Raw genomic sequence first — 20,185 nt, forward strand, 5'->3', positions numbered from 1 at the left:
AATTGGTTTTGACTTGTGAGCTTTGAGAGTTCTTTATATATTCTAGATACAAATCCTTTGTTGGAAATGTAGTTTGTAAATAGCTTATTCTCGTTTATAGCTTGCTTTTTCATCCTTTTAACAAAGTCTAGGAGAATAGAAGTCTTAAATTTTAACAAAGTCCAGTTTACCAAGTTTTTTTTTCCTTTCAGAGAGTGCATGTTTGGTGTCGTTTATAAGAACTCTTCAGTTGGTCTGCAAGTTCTCTGAAGTTTTATACCTTTACGTCTCACATCTAAATCTATGATCAATTTTGAGTTAATTTGTATAAAGTAAGTTTCATTTTTTTGCCACTAGCTTCAGCGCTATTTGTTGGAGAGGCTGTCTGTCCTTACACTATTGAACTGCTTTTGCTTCTTCCTCAAAAATCCGTTATCTGTCCTTGTATAGATTTTCATTTGGGTTCTCTATTCTGTCCTGTTGATCTTTGCCTCTGTTTCACCACCAATACCACAGTGTCTTGATTTTTGTTAGCTATACAGTAAATCTTAAAATTGGATAGTAAGATTTTTCCCACTTTTTTTTTTTCAAAATTGTTTCATTTATTCTACTTTTTTTTTCATATAAAATCTCGAATAAGCTTGTCTTTAACTACTAAAAGTGTTACTGGATTGTGAACAGAAGTGTTACTAAATCTAGAGGTCGGACGTTGAATCGCCAATCCATAAACAGTGTTGTTGTGGATTGACTTGAGTCCCCCTGAAAAGTGAAAGTGTTAGCTGCTTGGTCGTGTCTGACTCTCTGTGACCCCATGGACTGTAGCCCGTCAGGCTCCTCTCTCCATGGAATTCTCTCCAGGGAAGAATACTGGAGTGGGTTACCATTCCCTTGTCCAAGGGATCTTCCCGATCCAGGGATTGCACCTGGGTCTCCCGCATTGCAGGCAGATCCTTTGCTGTCTGAGCCATCAGGGGAGTCCCTTGAGTGCCCCTAATAAGCCCTCACCTCCAGTACCTCAGAATGTGACCTTATCTGAAAATAGGGTCATTCTCAGTGTTATTAGTTAAGACAGATGTATACTGAAGTAGTGAGGGACTCCTGTTCCAATATGACAGGTGTCCTTAGAAAAGGCCATTTTAGACAGAGGTGCGCATAGAGGGTCGATGCGTGTAGAAGCTTGGAGAGAATGCTGTGTGAAGCTTAGGCGTGTGCTGCCACGAGCCAAGGAGCAGCTAGAAGCTGAGAAAGATACCTGGAGCATATCTTTCCCTATCACCTTTAGAGGGAGTATGGCTCTGCCAGCACCTTGGTCTCAGACTTTTAGCTTCCAGAAATGTGACACAATCAATTTCTGTTGTTTAAGCCACTCAGTTTGAGGGACTTTGTTACAGCAGCCCTAGCAGACTAATAAAACATATATCTGTTCATTTATTTATATCTTCCTTTCCGCACACAAGCCGTATGTGTTTTGTTAAGTATATACCCAGGTGTTTCTTTTTAAAAAAATAAATGGGATTATAAACGTATTGTTTTAATTTTGTTTCTGCATGTTCAATAGATATAAAAGCACAGTTGTTTACAGACATTCATTTTTTAGGTGTGTTTTTCTTGTATTCTGCAACCTTGTTGAACTTACTCATTCTAGGACTAATAAATTTTATTTGCTTTTTGGTGTTGTGGCTAGTTTAAGCATGTTTTTTTGAGATTCCTTGGGATGTTCTACGTAGGCAGTAATGACACATGCAAATCGGGACAGTTTTCTTTTTCCAGTCTCTACACTTGTTGTTTCCTTTCCTTGTTTTGTGCTGATGGGACTTCTAGGACTCTGCGGAATATGAGTGGTGGGACACGGCATTCTTCCCTTGTTTCCAGTGTTGAAGATAGAAATCCAGCCTTTCACCACAACGTATGATGTTTACCATAGGGTTTTTGTATATATACTTTGTCAAGTTGAAGAAGTTACTTTCTATATCTTCTGCTGCTGCTGTTGCTCAGTCACTTCAGTCGTGTCCGACTCTGTGTGACCTCCTAGACGGAAGCCCACCAGGCTCCCCCGTCCCTGGGATTCTCCAGGCAAGAACACTGGAGTGGGTTGCCATTTCCTTCTCCAGTGTGTGAAAGTGAAAAGTAAAAGTGAAGTCACTCAGTCGTGTCCGACCCTTAGCGACCCCATGGACTGCAGCCTACCAGGCTCCTCCATCCATGGGATTTTCTAGGCAATAGTACTGGAGTGGCTTGCCATTGCCTTCTCCGTTCTATATCTAGTCTGCTGAAAACTTTTAAAATCATGAATGCATTTTCGGCATCATTTGGTATGATCGTGTGATTTTTCTCTTTGTTATGTTAGCCTGTTGATTTGGTGGATTACATTGTTGTTGGAATATTGAACCAGCTTTGGATTTCTGGAACAAATCCTACTAAGTTGTGGTGTTGTATAATGCTTTTAATGTATTTTTGGACTTGATTTCCTACTATTTTATGAAGGATTTTTGCATTTTTTAAGGGGGTGGTATTAGTCTACAGTTTTCATCTTTTGTATTATCTTTGTTGGGCTTCCTTGGTGACTCAGAAAGTAAAGACTGTGCCTGCAATGCAGGAGACACAGGTTCAATCCCTGGGTCAGGAAGATCCCCTGGAGAAGGGCATGGCATCCCACTCCAGTATTCTTGCCTGGAGCTTTCCATGGACAGAGGAGACTGTTGGGCTACAGTCCATGAGATTGCAAAGAGTCAGATATGACTGAGCGACTGACACCCTTTTGTTTTGCTTTAATATTGAAGAATTCTTCTGTGTATTCTTGCCACCTCTTCTTCATATCTTCTGCTTCTGTTAGGTCCGTACCATTTCTGTGCTTTATTGGGCCCATCTTTGGATGAAATGTTCCCTTGGTATCTCCAGTTTTCTTGAAGAGATCTCTAGTCTTTCCCATTCTAACGTGTTCCTCTATTTCTTTGCACTGATCACTGAGGAAGGCTTTCTTATCTCTCCTTGCTGTTCTTTGGAATAGCAAAGATTGTTTGGCTCCATAGCAAGATTGTTTGGCCACCTGATGGGAAGAACTGACTCATTGGGAAAGACCCTAATACTGGGAAAGATTGAAGGCGGGAGGAGAAGGGGACGACAGAGGATGAGATGGTTGGATGGCATCACCAACTCAGTGGACATGAGTTTAAGTAAACTCTGGGAGTTGGTGACGGACAGGGATACCTGGCTTGCTGCAGTCTACGGGGTCTCAAAGAGTTGGAGACAACTGAGCAACTGAACTGAACTGAATATTAAGTAATCCGAAGTTCACAGAATTTGTTCGCATTAGTTCTCTGCTGTTTTCTGGAAGAGATTGTGTAGAATTGGTATTCTTTTAAAATTGTTAGATTTTTACCAATGAAAGCATCAGGCCTGAATATCTTTTTTCAGGAGATTTTAAACTACACATTCAATTTGTCGAATAGTTACAGGACTAGTTCAGATTATCAGTTTCATCTTGGGTGAGTTTTGGTCGTCTGATTTATGAAGAATTGGTCTACTTCATCTAACTTGTCTGGTTTATATGCATAGAGTTGTTTGTAATATTACTTATATATTTTTATCATTTTTATTGGAAGGTGAAAGTTAGTTTTGGCTGTGCTGGGTTGCCATTGCTGCGTGCAGTCTTTCCCTAGTTGCAGAGTGTTGGGGCTACTCTTTGTTTTAGGCTTTTCATTGTGCTGGCTTCTCTTGTTGGAGAGCCTGGGCTTTAGAGTGTGGGCTTCAGTAGTTGTGGCACACGGGCATGTCACTCTGAAGCATGAGGGATCTTCCCGGACCAGGGATGGAACCTGTGTCCCCTGCATTGGCAGGCGGATTTTTAACCACTGGGCACTAGGGAAGTCCTTCCTTATTCTGTTTTTAATGTCGGTACAGTCTCTAGTGATACCCTCTTTTTCATTCTTGATGTTGGTTAAGTTGTGTTTCTGTGTCTTTTTAAGTCATTTGTCCTAGAACCCTATCAATTGTACTGAAGTTTTCAAAGAACCATCTCTTGGGTTGAGTGATATTTTTTAAAAAATTGATTTTCTGATTTCAGTGTCGTTGACGTCTCTTCTTTATTATTTCCTTTCCTTTGCTTGCTTTTGCTTTATTTTGCTCTTTTTGGTTATTATGAGTAACACTACTCTGTTATGAACATTCATACGTACATTTTTGCTTCAGTTCAGGTCAGTCGCTCAGTCGTGTCCGGCTCTTTGCAACCCCATGGATTGTAGCTTGCCAGGCCTCCCTGTCCATCACCAACTCCCAGAGCTTGCTCAAACTCCTGTGCATTTAGTCGGTGATGCCATCCAACCATCTCATCCTCTGTCGTCCCCTTCTCCTCCTGCCTTCAGTCTTTCCCAGCATCAGGGTCTTTCCCAATGAGTCAGTTCTTCCCATCAGGTGGCCAAAGTATTGGAGTTTCAGCTTCAGCATCAGTCCTTCCAATGAGTATTCAGGATGGATTTCCTTTATGATAAGAGTGGTTTGATCTCCTTTCTGTCCAAGGGACTCTCAAGAGTCTTCTCCAACACCACGGTTCAAAAGCATCAATTCTTCGGCACTGGGCTTTCTTTATAGTTCAACTCTCGCATCCATACATGACTACCAGAAAACCCATAGCTTTGACTAGATGGACCTTTGTTGGCAAGTGATGTCTCTGCTTTTTAATGTGCCATCTGGGATGGTCATAACTTTCCTTCCAAGGAGCAAGTGTCTTTTAATTTCATGGCTGCAGTCACCATCTGCAGTGATTTGGGAGCCCCCCAAAATAGTCTCTCACGGTTTCCAATGTTTCCCTGTCTATTTGCCATGAAGTGATGGGACTGGATGTCGTGGTCTTAGTTTTCTGAATGTTGTGTTTTAAGCCAAGGTTTTGTTTTGTTTTGTTTTTTTACAGTCCAGGTCTTTATTTTTACACCCACCAGGCCATGAATTCATAGGGAATGGGCTCCAACAGTTCAGGTTCCTTTCCGTGGGTCCTCACAAAGTGTGCTTCTCTGGGTGGAGCAGGCTGGCGCTTCAGCTGAACCCAAGTCCCTTTCTCTTTGGCTTCCTTCTTTTTCTGATTGTTTTCCTTCACACGTTTCAGAAAGCTATCTCGGCTCTTAGAGTGCTTAATATGCTCGATATGCAGATTAATTCTCTTGGCAAGAATCTTGCCCTTAACTTGTTTGTTTACAATGATGCCAACAGCATGCTGGGTGACATTGTTGACTCTCCCAGTTTTGCCATGGTAACATTTGTGGGGCATTCGTTGTTGAACAGTACCCATTCCCTTGATATCTACAATATGCCCCTCCTTGTAGATTCACATGTATGTGGCCAAAGGAACAACTCCGTGTTTTCTAAACGGCCTAGAGAACATGTGGCGGGTGCCCCTCCTCTTTCCTTTTGTGGTGGTCGTTTTTTTTGGCGAATTAGCCTGAGGGGCCGGGGGAGAGATAGATGGAAGGCGGAGGGACAGGCCGGACTTTTTCACTCTCCTCTTTCACTGTCATCCAGAGGCTCTTTGGTTCTTTGCTTTCTGCCATAAGGGTCGTGTCATCTGCTCATCCAAGGTTATTGATATTTCTCCTGGCAGTCTTGAGTCCGGCTTGTGCTTTGTGCAGTCTGGCATTTTGCGTGATGTACTCTGCATGTAAGTTAAATAAGCAGGATTATTTTTGCTTAGTTAAAGTTATTTGCGGTAATTCCTAGGAGTGGAATTGCAGGGTCATGTGATGGTTTTATGTTTAACTGCTTGAATAGTGGCCAAACTGTTTTCCATAGTGGTTGCCTCATTTTGCATTCCTGTCAGCAAATTTTTTTTGTACCTAGTCCAGCAATCTTCCTCTCTTATGTAGTCGGTAGTTCATTTATATATAATGTAATTGGTGAGGTACTTGGGTTAAATCTGCCATCTTATTATTCGATTTCAGTGTTTCCAAACTCTTTTTCTTTTTCTCTCTCCTGTCTTGACTTCTTTTGTATTACTATATTTCTCTCTCTGATTACCTAGTTAGTTGTGCATTCTTTTATTGCTTACCCCAGAAATTATGATATGTACTCTTGACTTACAATAGTCTAATAAAAATAATAACTTTGGTCACTCTCCCATTAGTGTCCCTCTGACCCCTGTCTTTATCATTTTATTATTACACATAATTATTTTGTATTTTATACGTCTTTAAGGCATTATGTTTTGTGTTTACAGAGAATATTCATTTCTATTTTCCCACACATTCACCTCTTTTGTGGCTTTTAATTCCTTTTGAATTTTCATCTTAGATTACTTTTATCTTTTAGTGTAGGTTTGGGCCAGTAGTTTTTCTGTTTTTGCCTATCTGAAAATGTCTTTACTTTGCCTTCACTTATTAAAGGGTATTTCTGCTGACCATAGTATGATGGTGAGCAGTTGTTTTCTCTTAGTTTTCGGAATAGGTCATTCTGTTGTTTTCCAGCATTCCAAAGTCCAGCAGTAGTTGTTCTGTTGAAGGTAAGGTATCTTCCCCCCCCCCCCCCCCACTGGTTGTTTTTCCGATATTTTTCGTTGGTTTTCCACAGTTTAAATGTGATATGCTTAGGTGTATTTTTTTGTATGCATTCTTCTGGGGCTCTGCATACCTGTTTGAATGTATAGAAAAGTGAAGGTGAAGTCGCTCAGTCGTGTCCGACTCATTGTGACCCCATGGACTGTAGCCTACCAGGCTCCTCTGTCCATGCGATTTTGCAGGCAAGAGTACTGGAGCGGGTTGCCAGAAATATGGGTTGTCTTTAATCAGTTTTGACAAATTCTTGACCATCATCTTGTTATGTATTGCCTCTGTCCCTTCTTTCTTCCCTCTTTTGAGGTTCCAGTTATGTATATCCTAAAGATTTTCATGTGTTTCACACATCTACTATGTTTTTTTCTGTATTTTTCAGTAGGTTTTGGTCTGTGTGCTTCTGGTTTGGATATTTTCTATTGCCTTGTTTTCCATTTTGCCAGTTCTTTCTTCTGGTATATCTGATGAGCTCTTTACGTCATCATTTATGCATTTCACTTACAGAAGTTCCATTTGGTCCTCCTTATGATCGATTCCAATTTTCTGGAATCCTTCATCTTTTATTTTCTCACACATGTTTCTCATGTACCGTCTTGGGACTGAGCTGAGTTGAGGCTGGGTTTCAGTTTTGACCGGCCTCTGCCTCCCTGTCATTTGCCCCCACTGCTGACGTGTGGTCACTCAGGGGAGGGGCTTCCAGCTGCGAGCGAGTTATGCCCATTTCCCCTAGCTGGACTTGAGCCTCTAATTTATATTTCCTCATACTGATAACACTGGCAAAATCTCCACTCTGCTTTTCAGAGGCTTTGTGCTTAGCTTCCTAACCTCCTGCCCTATGCATCTCCAGAATTGTTAGATATCTTGAAGGGAAAATTTAGCTGTGTGTCAGGCCCAAACCTCGGAACTTCCCTGTTCACCCATCTGTCCCTTTTGTTTTGAATTCTGTCTGTAGTCTTTTTTTTTTTTTCCTTCTAATTTTTATTTTATATTGGAGCATCATCGAGTCACAGTGTTGTGTTAGTTTCAGGGGGTACAGCAAGGTGATTCAGTTAAATATACACAGGTACTGGCTATGGTCTTGCACGCCTACCAGAGCCCTGCTGGTTTCTTGGTTCTCTAGCATCAGCCTGGGCAAAACTTGCGTCTCAGTCTCTTGCCTTACACCCAGGTTCAGCAGATACCTCCTTGGAGAAGTGGCCGCGCTTATCGGGCCACCTCTGCTTGCTTCTCTGCTCTCTTATTCCTGGTCTGTCTAGTTGTTTTCCTTCAGTAGTTCTCTAGTAGCCTTCAAGAGATACTTTAAAACTTTTCCTATATTTTGAAGTTGTTCTTGATGGGAACATTGATTTAATTTAAAGTTATTCATTTAAAATGATTTCTTCATGCTTGGAAGTGCTGGGTGCATATAGTTTGTTATATGTTATTATATATAAATATGTTATATTTATTATATGTAGTATATATATATACTGTTATATGTAGTGTTGTTTTATACATTACTATATACTATATAGTAATAGTGATAAGAAGCGGTAAAGTGATCATCCCATATAGTTATGTATCAGTTATCACACCTCTTACACAGTTAACTTCTTTGAACACCAGTTTCTCTAAGTGACGCTTGGTTTTGTGACTGCGTTGTGTACAGAAGGCTTCTGGAAAATGTTTTATATCAATGTAAAAATAAATTGATTGAGTCTTAGTGGAAAGGCCTTGTGGTGAGATATATGTTACGAGGTAAAAGTCAGCAGTGACTCTGAAACTGATTGTATAAACATGTGAAAAAACTATTTGGTAGTCAAAAGCCCAGATGTACATTTCTTGGGATAATTGATCCCTTCCTGTGGTTATGATGATAATTTTAGTATGGTTTTATGTTTGGGGCCACTGTTTTTTCTTTTTGTTTCCTTAATATCAGCTTACAGTGTTAGCTCTGTTTACATCATGTGCTTTCAGAGTTCAAAGAACTCTAGTGTGTGTTTTTAAATTTTGCTTTTAATGTAAAAAGAACCGGAAAATATGAGACCGAAGTGATATCTCTTCCTTTACCTCCCACCTCAAAATGTGTATAACGACTGCTCTTCCTCTCCTACCCTCTCCTTTCATTTTTTGTCCTCGTCTCCTATTGATATATGTTAGTTGACAAAAATATAGAAATTGAAGTACATAAGGAAAACCACTTTGAAATCTCTTGTAATCCCATTACCAAGCAGTGATCAGGTTTCTGAGCATTTGACACGTATCTTTTGTGGGTTTTTCTATGTAAAACGGACTGTATGTATTGTTATTTGTCGTTCTCAGCCAGGCCTTTTCATTAATATCACCTGGAATAATTAAAATATGCGTATAGATTCTGCAGTACACCTCCTACTTAACCAAATCAGAATCTCTAGGGGTAGGGTGAAGAGGGTTTTGTTGAAAAACACAAAAAGTTCCCTTCAGAAGATTTTAATTGCCTTCAGAAATCTTCTAAAACAGAAAAAACAGGAATTTTGCCATATTATATGTGAAGAAAACTTTGACTTGTATACAACTCTCCATCTAATGGTTTGGTTTGGACTTTTTCTGGCCATTCCGCCCTGGGGTGAATTTGGACTGCTCTCGGGATTTCCGGCCATCTCTCTGTGCGCTCTGTGCTCCTATCTGTGTGGAGTACGGACGTGTCACATTTCCCTGCTGCAGGCTGTCAGCGGGCTCACAGTGAGTGCTCGAAGCTCAGGGAGCTGTTTGGTGTTCCTTGGCTTGAAGATATGGAATGCAGTAGGTGCGAAAATCATAGATTTTTCATGGACCATTGCTTCTTTTGCAGCATATTTAAAATTACTTGTCTTCTAGTTCATCAGTTTTTAAGAACTTTTCGAAGTGTGTATATTACTTATAATTTTGAACAGACGTTTCATGCCTCAGAGCTGTTCATTTCCTTAGAAATTTGGAATGAAATGAAAAAGGTAGAAAAAGGAAAACATTTCTGTGAAGAAGATTTTAAAGTAATCAAGAAAAACATAATCAAGATATTGATTGTTTGATATCTTTCCCTTACAGTTTTTTTTTTTTTTTTCGGGTTTTAAAAGTAATGCCATTTATAAAAGATTAGAAGATATAGAGAACATAATCATTTGTTGCTTCATTATTAAATATCTTTAATGATTTAATGGGACTCGAATATCTTTATGATTTCGGTGTTATTGACTACAGTAGTTCTGTCATTTCTGTTTTTCTTCCTTTTTTTCAATTTTGTTTTTTTGACCCTGCAACATGTGGGATCTTAGTTCCCTGATCAGAGGTAGAATCTGTGGCCTCTGCACTGGAAGCACGGAGTCAACCACTGGACTGCCAGGGAAGTCCCTTGGTTCTGTTTTACTGTCATGTATTAACATACCCAGACCCAGAAAATGTCAGATACTTTTCAAATCACTTCCAATATATAGATTGTAAGCATTTCCTAAAGGTTTGAGGACATTTACCTGACAGTCTTACAGATTTGTTTAAGAGAACATAGTTGTTAGTAATGACGTGTATGGTAGTAATAGTGCATTTTTTTATACTATAATGTTGTGCCTTTTCGTGTTCTTAAATGTTTCAAGGATAAAGCATAGATGAATACCTATAAAACTCTTACTGTCTAGCTTTGTCCAATAATATTTTGCAGTGTTTGCTTCAGACTTTTTTTTTTTTTTGTCCACACCCAAGATCCCAGATGGCTTGCAGGATCTTAGTTCCCCCAACTAAGGATGGAACCTGGGGCCCAGACAGTGAGAATACCAAGTCCTAACCATTGGACCACCAGGGAATGCCCCAGATTTCTTTTTTAAAGAAATAAAACAGTACAGGTAGAGCTGAAGATTCCTTCGTTAGTATCCATCTTGATTTCATTTCCTTCTTTTCTCCCCAGAGATGAGATCATCATTGTGTTGAATTTGTCGTTAATTCTTCTTATGTTTGTGTTTATACTCTTACTGTACGTCACAAGCATATCCATAAGCAACATTCTATACTTTTTTACGTTTCATATATATATATATATAAAATGTTGTACATGTATCTGTGTTTATATCTGTATCTGTTGTTTATATTTGTTAGCCTGGTTCTTTCCTCTTAAGTGCTGTGTAATGGCCAATTGTGTTAATACTACTATCTGGAGTTACTTAGCCATCTTCTACTGATGGTCATTTAAGTTATTTCCAAGGGTTTGCTATTATGGGCAGTGCTGCACAGAACACTTTTTTCTCCTTCATGTTTAAAATTAATTTTCTTTATCATCTGTCAATAGCCCTTGGAGATAGGTCAAAAGCCCACGTTGTTACTGTCATTTGATAGATGGAGAAACTTAAAACATGTATTAGTTACTTGTAGTCAGTTCACTGACAGTTGGCTTTCTTTTATGTGTCTACTCTGTTTTTCACCTATTTGACATACTCTCTTGTCTAGACCCACCCATCAAACCAGTCATGCACTGTCTCCCCAAAACCTTATAGTATTTATCGTCCCTCTTTTAGAAATCTAAATTTATTGGTATTTATAACAACAGTTATGAATTACCTCGGCAGGAATCCTATTTTATATTTTGTGTCTGACTCCTATTGTTTAATGGTCTCTTTATTTTAATAGATTTAGTACAGTTATAGAAGTGTCATTTTGATCTCTGTTTTGATAGTATTCAATCTGTTTTATGTCCTCAGTATTTTGCTGGAATTGCCCAACTCTGAATTCTTCCTTAAATTCTGACAAACTGATCTTTCACAATAACCTTTCATTCTTCCACGTCTCTCATATCCTTGTTCATCCTGTAGCTGTTCTTCAGTTTTAGGGATACCCCAGACTATCCAGTGTCATGAAATTAGGGTGCTGCGCACTTGTCCACTTTTTATGCTTAGTATATGTACATGTTTGGCCTCATAAACAGTGTGACTGTTTTAAAGAGCTGTCATAATTTACATACTTTGTAGTTCGCTTCTTTCACTCAGCGGTCTGTTTTTGAGATGTGATCATGTTGATACATTCAGTGATCATTTCTACATCATTCCCACCTCCCACTAGGAGCCAAGAGCTGTTCTGTGCCTGACAGTTTTCACAAGACCATGTGTAAATTGCATAAAAATGTGAGAGCAGCACACCTCTAGAGGTTCTGAAGGGACAAGGGATCTAGAAGTACCTGAAGCAGGTCCACACTGATTTTCATCAACGCTCTTAGCGGCTTCACTCACCCTCAGTAGAGGCAGTGTTGGCTCCACCAGACACAATGACTTGATAAGAATTAGCCTAAGGAGCGTTACTTTTTTTAAAAAAATAGTATTACTGCATTAGTATTTATTAATGCAATGGAAAATGTCATTTGAGATCTCTTATGATGCAATTCCCATAGCTCATCTTCTGACGTTAACCTATATTTATGACTGGAGAAATATCAATAACCTCAGATATGCAGATGACACCACCCTTATGGCAGAAAGTGAAGAGGAACTAAAAAGCCTCTTGAAGAAAGTGAAAGAGGAGCGTGAAAAGGTTGGCTTGAAGCTCAACATTTAGAAAACAAAGATCATGGCATCTGGTCCCATCACTTCATGGGAAATAGATGGGGAAACAGTGTCAGACTTTATTTTTTTAGACTCCGAAATCACTGCAGATGCTGATTGCAGCCATGAAACTAAAAGACGCTTACTCCTTGGAAGGAAAGTTATGACCAACCTTGATAGCATATTAAAAAGCAGAGACATTACTTTGCCAACCAAGGTCCGTCTAGTCAAGGCTATGGTTTTTCCCGTGGTCATGTATGGATGTGAGAGTTGGACTGTGAAGAAAGCTGATCGCCGAAGAATGGATGCTTTTGAACTGTGGTGTTGGAGAAGACTCTTGAGAGTCCCTTGGACTGCAAGGAGATCCAACCAGTCCATTCTAAAGGAGGTCGATCCTGGGTGTTCATCGGAAGGACTGATGCTGAAGCTGAAACTGCAATACTTTGGCCACCTCATGCGACGAGTTGACTCACTGGAAAAGACTCTGATGCTGGGAAAGGTTGGGGGCGGTAGGAGAAGGGGACGACAGAGGATGAGATGGCTGGATGGCATCACCGACTCGATGGACATGAGTTTGAGTGAACTCCGGGAGTTGGTGATGGACAGGGAGGCCTGGCGTGCTGTGATACATGGGGTCGCGGAGAGTCGGACACGACTGAGCAACTAAACTGAACTGAACTGAAGATCACATATTTATTGATAGAATCAGAACTGACATCCTGAGTTCCATATTCTAATACAAACCTTTTTCCTTCATACCAGTTTAGGGGACAGATTGACACAGATTTTTGTGTTAGTCTCTCTTCTGTCCACAGTGTTACCTTCTATCTGTCCTAAAGACATTGTTTGGAGAGCTTTCTTTTTTGAAGAGTAACATCAGTCTGTCAAAGTATTGTTTTTGGTCTGTAGGGTTGCTATCTTACACTTAGTATTTTGTTATCTAGGATAGTGAATGACAGCCGACAGGTCCTCCAGGAACCTGACTTTGCTCAGTCCCTCCTGAGGGATCCAGATACTCCTACCATAAGGAAATCCAGAGGAACTTCCACTCAAGGGATATCCACACATGCTCCTTCAATTCAGCTGGCCGTGGCGGATGACCAGAGAAGCACAGCAGGGAGTGTCCACAGCAAAGTGAGCAGCTACCATGGCAGCCTCCACAGGTCCCGTGATGGCAGGTGAGTTTTATCTGCAGCTTAGTTTATCTCATGTGCTAAGTTCGAGTCATACGGTGTCCAAAGGAAAAGCAGCCAGTTCTGAAACAGGAGTTGATCTTGATTGACCTTTCTGAACTTTGCTAGGTTCAGTTGTCCCACCCGGATTATGGTCAGACTTAATGCCAGCCAGAGGAGTTTAGACGTGATACAGCGAGCAACGTGGAGTCATTGCTCATGAGAGAGAAGGCAGAGTAAAAGTGGTTATTTTAGTGAGATTACCTTAGCAAACAATTATGGAATACCTATTATGTCAGACACTGTGTGAGTCTCTGGGGATACAAAACTGATTTAGACATGATCTTTGTTCTTAATAAGCTCAAGAAAAATAGGGTAGTCATTATTTGTGTTGTAGTTGAAAGCATGGGGTCTAGAATAATAAGCCTCAGTTTCCTCATCTGTAAAATGGAAATAGTAATAATATCTGTCCCTTAGCAATGTTGTAAAAAATAAATGAGCTGATATACCTAGTGGCTCAGAACAGTGCCCATCTCAGTAAGTGCCTGTTATCAATTTTTATGATCAATAGGATAAGGTAATAAAGTAAAATGCAAATATCATGGTATAGTCCAGAGGTTGTCAAATTTTTCTATAAAGAGAAAAATAACTAATATAATAAATATTGTAAGTGAAATACATAACAAATAACTTTAGGCTTTGTGGGTCACATGGTCTTTGTTGCCACCATTCATTTCTGCTGTTAATACCGTGAAAGCAGCCATAGACCGTATGCAGTCAAAATAGGAGTGTCTGTGTTCCAGTAAACTGTTTACAGAAACAGGAAGGGGCCCGATTTGACCAGCTGGCCACAGTTGGCCAACCCCTGTTTGGTAGCATGGACGAGGAGGGGGTGATTAAATCTGGTGGGCAGGAGGAGGGAGAAAGCTTCACAGAGACTGTCTGAGCGTGGGCAGGATGTGCCTTCTTGTTATATTTGATGATAGAGACACTAGAATTAGAAACCTCTTAGGAGCTCTGCAGTAATTCAGTTAAGAGATGATGGAGGTTTATGAAAGAACAGTGACAGTGCCAAGAGAGTAATAGCTGATCTGAAAGATATTCAAAAAGAAGAAATGAAAAGATAGGAGTTGGTGATGGATTCAAAGCAGTGGGAGAGAAGGAATGTGCCAAAAGAAATTTTTTTTAACATTTCTAAGCCTGGGATACTGAAAGAATGAAAATTATGTTGCCCGAAATTCTCTCTTCTGTGTTTCCGTGGCTGTGCTGTATCCTTCCAGGCTCATTCCAGCCTTTCTTTCCGTCTTCCCTGTCCTTGTCACGTAGGATACGATTCCTCGACGTACTCTCTTTTTAGACCTTCTTGTTTGTCCTCTCAACTTGCTTGCTTTTGCCTTGTAACTTGGTCAGCGACTCTAGGTTTTGAAAAGGAGCCGCCTTTGACCTGTTTTCTATCTTGTATCCGTTACCTTTACATGTTTGCTAACTTTGATGTGTTTTCTCTCTTGTATCCATTTCTTTTTATTTTCCTTGCGAGATTTTTGAAATATTTTGAATATTTCCTTTCTACCAGTTCCATCCTTCATTCTTTGTATTTCTGGTCTTTTTCACCTTCTTCCCCAACTGCTAACATAACCAATGACCTGTTTTTAAACCACCATCAAAGATCCTTTCTCTTTCCTGCCTTTTCCTTTCATTCAGCACTCCTAAGTGAAAAGCGCTCTTCTAGGTGCTAGGAACGCAGAGATGGAAGACAAAAGAGTAGTAGGTATGGTAAAATCATACACAGTGTGCTTTGGGTTTCCAAAGAAGAAAGCCTTTTAAGTCACTCTGGAAAGTCTCGTTCACAAACAAGGTAGTACTTTGATTTGACTAGGGTACAGAGGCGGCAGTTGGAAATCTCAGACAAGGAAAGAGCACGTGCAGAGGCAAGGAGGACGAAAAGGCATTTAGGTACCAGGGCCACTGAAGGAGATGAAACATGCTGAGGAGTTCGGGGTTTTTTCCCCTAGAGCGGTGAGAAAGTATTAAAAGACTTTGAGCATTGGGGTGATAAAATCAGATCTGCATTTTAGGAAGATCACTTTGACAACAGCACAGGAGAGGAGGTTGTAAGGAAGCCTAGTTGGGAAGTTTCTAGAGTAAAACTAGAGCTCTCAAGTTAAAACACTCATAGAGAGAGAGGAAACCAGAGAATGTTTCAGAATACCTGCCTCCATGAACTGCTAGCTCCAGCTGGCACGAGTGGTAAAGAACCCACCTGCCAGTGCAGGAGATGTAAGAGACATGAGTTTGATCCCTGGGTTGAGAAGATTCCCCGGAGGACGAAATGGCAACCCATTCTTGCCTGGAGAATCCCATGGACAGAGGAGCCTGCCATGGGGTCACAAAGAATTGGACATGACTGACGTGACAGCATAGCATGGCTCCATGAACTGACTTTCAGCAGTATTTGATATTTGACATTATTAGCCTCATCCTTTTCAATAAGGAATGAACAGTTATACGACAGCTCTTATGCCTGTGGCATTCTGTGTGTTTAGAGACACACAGAAGAAAGCTCAAGTATAATTTCTGCTTTCCAGGAGAATAGAACCTTACGGGAAAGGTAGGACATAGACATGATAACCAATTAAAAATAGTTCAAGCTAGCATATAATTAAAACTGTGCGTGTTCGAGATGGTCAGTGTTATAGAACTTCAAATGATCAGATTGGCTCCTCTGAAAATATCTCAGGAGATAAATAGAGTGAGCAAATGGTAGTACAAATTATGAGTTCATACTGAGCAGAGTTTCTGAAGGGAGTTAAATGTAGGAGAATTTTAGCTTCTGTAATCTAAATGAAATTCCAGTTTAGGTAAGAAAACTTTTAATCTTTAATATAAAAGTAGTGGTAATTAAAAAGCTGCGGGATGGAATTCCTTGAAGCTGAATCAAAAAGGGCATACCAAGAACAAGATCATCAGTCATCATCAGTTCAGTTGCTCCGTCATATCCAGCTCTTTGTGACCCCCATGGACCGCAGCATGCCAGGCCTCCCTGTCCATCACCAACTCTCGGAGCTTGCTCAAACTCATGTCCATCGAGTCAGGGATGCCATCCAACCATCTCATCCTCTGTCGTCCCCTGCTAGGTGAAGAACAAGATAGAGTAATGAAAACAATCCAGTAAGAATAGCCTAGCATGTGATTCAGAGAAAATGCTTATAAACACATGAGGGTCTCTTTGAAAGTTTAGTGTCATGGAAACTAGGGGATCGCGTATGACCTCCTGTGATGGCCTTTCTTATCTCTCTGCTTAATTAAAATCACAGTCATCCTTGAAGTCCTGCTTAATTCCCATACCATGGCAGCTAATTAATTGCTTTTTAAACATTCTTTGAGTGGGACCTATTTTCGGTACAGTTTGTTTTTCCCTCAGCTAAGTTTGCCGTTTCTGGAGAAGGTGAACTTGCTGACAGATATCTGTATATCCCCTGACAGTATCTAGCCCTCTGTTGTTCTTTAGTTGCTAAGTCGTGTGGGGTCTTTGCGACCCCATGGACTGTAGCCTGCCAGGCTCCTGTCTGTGGGATTTCCCAGGCAAGAATACTGGCGTGGGTTGCCATGTCCTTCTCCAGAGAATCTTCCCAACCCGGGGATCGAACCCACGTCTTCTGCATTGGCAGGCAGTCAGATTTTTTATCACTGAGCCACGAGGGAGGAAGCAAATAAATCTGTCAAGCAACTTCAGAAATAATTTGGGCATGCCATCTCATGGATATTTCTGTCTGCGTCAGTCAGTGTTTAAGTGTACACGTTAGCACTATATTTGGCCGTGGTTTTCTCATCATCTCATGTTATCTTGGCTGTAAGATTACACATATGCACACATATCTGCTTCTCAGTACTCACTCTGGTCCAGATTGCTTGATGGATAGTTACTGATCTCGGTGCTATGCAAAATAAAATAGACGTAGGTAAATATACCTACACATATATATCGACTTCAAAGAATAAGCAGTTGGTGGTTAGATGAGAGGATATAGAAAAGGAAATGGATGAGTAACTGGGTGGAATTTGAGAATGAGTGGTCAGTTTGGTACGTGGGTGACATTTTCCTGTGTAGTCAAGTCCTAATTATCCACCTCAGATAAGGCAGCTCTCCACCTGAAGGGTGTCTACTGACCCCGCTCCCTGCAGCTGAGAGGCTCGTCCTTCTGTGAAGGGGATCTGGTTGTGCATCCCCACAAGAGTTTTACATGGTACAGAATTCTGGTTGAAAGGCTTTTTTTCTCTCAACATTTAAAATATATCGTTTTCTGGCTTTTGGTATTGTTAAGGACTCTGCTGTCATTCTAACCGTTGGTCTCTTTTAGATCTGTCCCCTTTTCTGAGACTGTTTTTCATGACTCCTGTCTTTGGAGTTCTGCAGTTTCATTGAAGTGTGTATTTCTTTGTACTTCTCCTGCTAGTGGTATACAGTGCCTCCTTGGTCTGTGAATTCACGTGTTTAGCGGCTGTGGAAAACTTGTAGTCATTTTCTCTTGAAATATTGAGATTCTCTCAATTCCCTCCCTCCTGGGAATCTAATTATTGGGTTGGCCACAAAGTTCATTCAGGTGCAGAAAAGCCATACCGTCTTTCGGCCAACCCAGTATACTCCTATTCGACCTTCTCATTCTGCCCTCCATTTCTCTTGACATGACTTTCACATTTTCCTTGTCTCTCTTACGGCATTCTGGATAGTTTTATTTTCACCTACTACCAGTTCATGAAATTTCTCTTCAAACAGCAGCCTGAATTGCTGTTTCGTATTAAATATTTCAGGAGTTCTATCGAATGAGTTTCCATTTCAAAAATTATGTTTGTAGATTTTTTTAATCTGTTATTTCAAGTAATTTCTTGTAGATTGGTAACCTGTGACTGTATTTCCTATTTCTGTAAACATTACATACTTACCTATTCTGTCATTCAGTATTTGGCAATTTCAGTATCTGCAGTTGTAAGTTTGATGCTGTGACTCTGTCATAGTGGCTTGTTTTCTCATGTGTTTGGTGGCTTTATATTTTGAGCTCTTTGGTGAATCAGTTAGTGGGAATCCCGGAGAAAGTATTGTTCTAGCTGATTGATGGGAGGCACAGCTAACCTGCAAACACGTCAGCCTATGGGCCTGGTGATTTAGGCTAGCGAGGGAGTTCCTGGCTCCCTGTCTCAACTTCCCAACTGGCCCAAGGCTCACCTTTCCCAAATAAATAGCAACCACACTTGTGTGACCTTTCCCATCTCATCCACCTAATAGCCCCTGCTTGATGAGCCCTAGCTCCTTATTGGGCTGGTCCCAATTCATAATAATTTTTGAAGTGGGGGACTCTTTGGAGATCTCCCCTCAATCATGCAAGACCTGTGATATCTCAAATAGTGAGTTCTTTCCAGATTTAACTGGTTCGGACTTTGCTGTCGCTCCTACTCAGACGTATTGTCGGAAGTCATACTGTCGGAAGAAACCTGAGCATATTTATTTTCCTAATGCTCTACTTTAAGACAAACTGCTTAGCTCTTTAACAGCCTGAACAGTATGAATGAACTCAATGACCTTAACCAGTTACAGTGCGTGCAGTCACGTCAACCTCTTTGCCACCCCATGGACTGTAGCCTGTCAGGCACCTCTGTCCATGGAATTTTTCAGGAAAGAATCCTGGAGTGAGTTGCCATTTCCTCCTCCAGGGAATCTTCCCGACCCAGGGACTGAACCCATATCTCTTGCGTCTCCTGCACTGCAGGTGGATTCGTTACCACTAGTGCCATCTGGGAAGCCAAATTACCTTAACACATTTTATAAAGTCACTGATAAAATATTTGTGATTCAGTAGAGGGGTTTCTGGAGAAGGGAATGGCAACCCACTCCAGTGTTCTTGCCTGGAGAATCCCAGGGACGGGGGAGCCTGCTGGGCTGCCATCTCTGGGGTCGCACAGAGTCGGACACGACTGAAGTGACTTAGCAGCAGCAGCAGCAGAGGGGTTTCCCCAGTGGCTCAGCAGTAAAGAATCTGCCTGCAATGCAGAGGATGCAAGAGACCCAGGTTCAATCCCTGGTTTGGGAAGATCCCCAGCCCAGTCCAGCATTCTTACCTGAAGACTCCCATGGATACAGCAGCCTGGCGGGCTGCGGTCCATGGGGTCACAGAGAGTCAGACACAACTGAAGCGACTGAACAGCCAGGCAGGCAGAGGAAATAAAATGGAAGGTTTCATATTCGACATGATCAGGTAGGTGGTTAGTAGTCTTTGGAATCATAAATACAATTCACACCTTAGCTTTATCACTTACTGTAAGAACCTAGATAAGTTGTATTTAATTATAAGACTCAGTTCCTCCTTCGTAAAGCAGAATACAACTTATTGTGTTATTTTGAGAAATAAAGGAGATGATGTGTGTACATTCACTGAGGACAGTACCTGAGGCACAGTACATACTTAGTAACTAGAAGCTTCTATGACTGTTACATTATGTTGTTTCTATTTTACTATTCCCATAAACTACTCAAATTTTTCCTTGAACTGGTGTGGTGTGACTTCAGAGACAACTAGAAATAAGATTTGTTGGCATATCTTTACTATAGTGATGCGCTAGAATTTACTTTATTGAGTATTTTTAATACCATTATTTGATAGAGTAAAATGATGATCCTCGAAAGCAGTAACGAGAATGAAACAGTGACAGTTTCCATGGGACCGAAAAGTGCCATAGGTCACCAACCACTGTAATGAAAGAATTATCAAAGGTGATAGAGACTAATGCTTGCTATAGTTCAGAAGCTGGCAGACTACAACCTACGGAGCAAATCTGCCCCAATTATGTCCCTGCACACAAAGTCATACTGAAACACTTCCAAGTTGTTCATGTATTGTCTGTGGCTGCTTTTCTGTGATTGTGGTTTCCATTGCGCCCAGCCTCTGACAGATAAGGGTAAGAGGCTTATGGAAGCTTCCTGATGGGAGAGACTGAC

At 40.8% G+C, this 20,185-nt stretch overlaps 1 protein-coding gene and 1 pseudogene across 38 annotated transcripts in view; one reads left to right on the forward strand and one right to left on the reverse strand.

Annotated features, from left to right (window-relative positions):
* Positions 1-20,185, forward strand: part of LOC129560676 (ankyrin repeat domain-containing protein 26-like) — a 210,309-nt gene that overhangs the window by 39,750 nt on the left and 150,374 nt on the right. For 31 of the 38 annotated variants that reach the window (XR_016035241.1, XR_016035242.1, XR_016035243.1 and 28 more), the window contains one exon: positions 12,970-13,203. The exons of the other annotated variants lie outside the window; for them this stretch is intronic. Coding sequence is in view for 3 of the 31 variants with exons in the window: in XM_088827810.1 (XP_088683936.1) it covers positions 12,970-13,203 (234 nt within the window). In the remaining 28 variants the exon portion in view is untranslated. The remainder of the gene's footprint in view (positions 1-12,969; positions 13,204-20,185) is intronic. 38 annotated transcript variants of the gene reach the window in all.
* Positions 4,901-7,275, reverse strand: LOC148775026 (large ribosomal subunit protein eL21 pseudogene; annotated as a pseudogene).

This window comes from Moschus berezovskii, chromosome 18, assembly GCF_049115385.1.
Source record: "Moschus berezovskii isolate FMDL1 chromosome 18, NW_MosBer_1.0, whole genome shotgun sequence".
In the NCBI taxonomy this organism is placed as follows: domain Eukaryota; kingdom Metazoa; phylum Chordata; class Mammalia; order Artiodactyla; family Moschidae; genus Moschus; species Moschus berezovskii.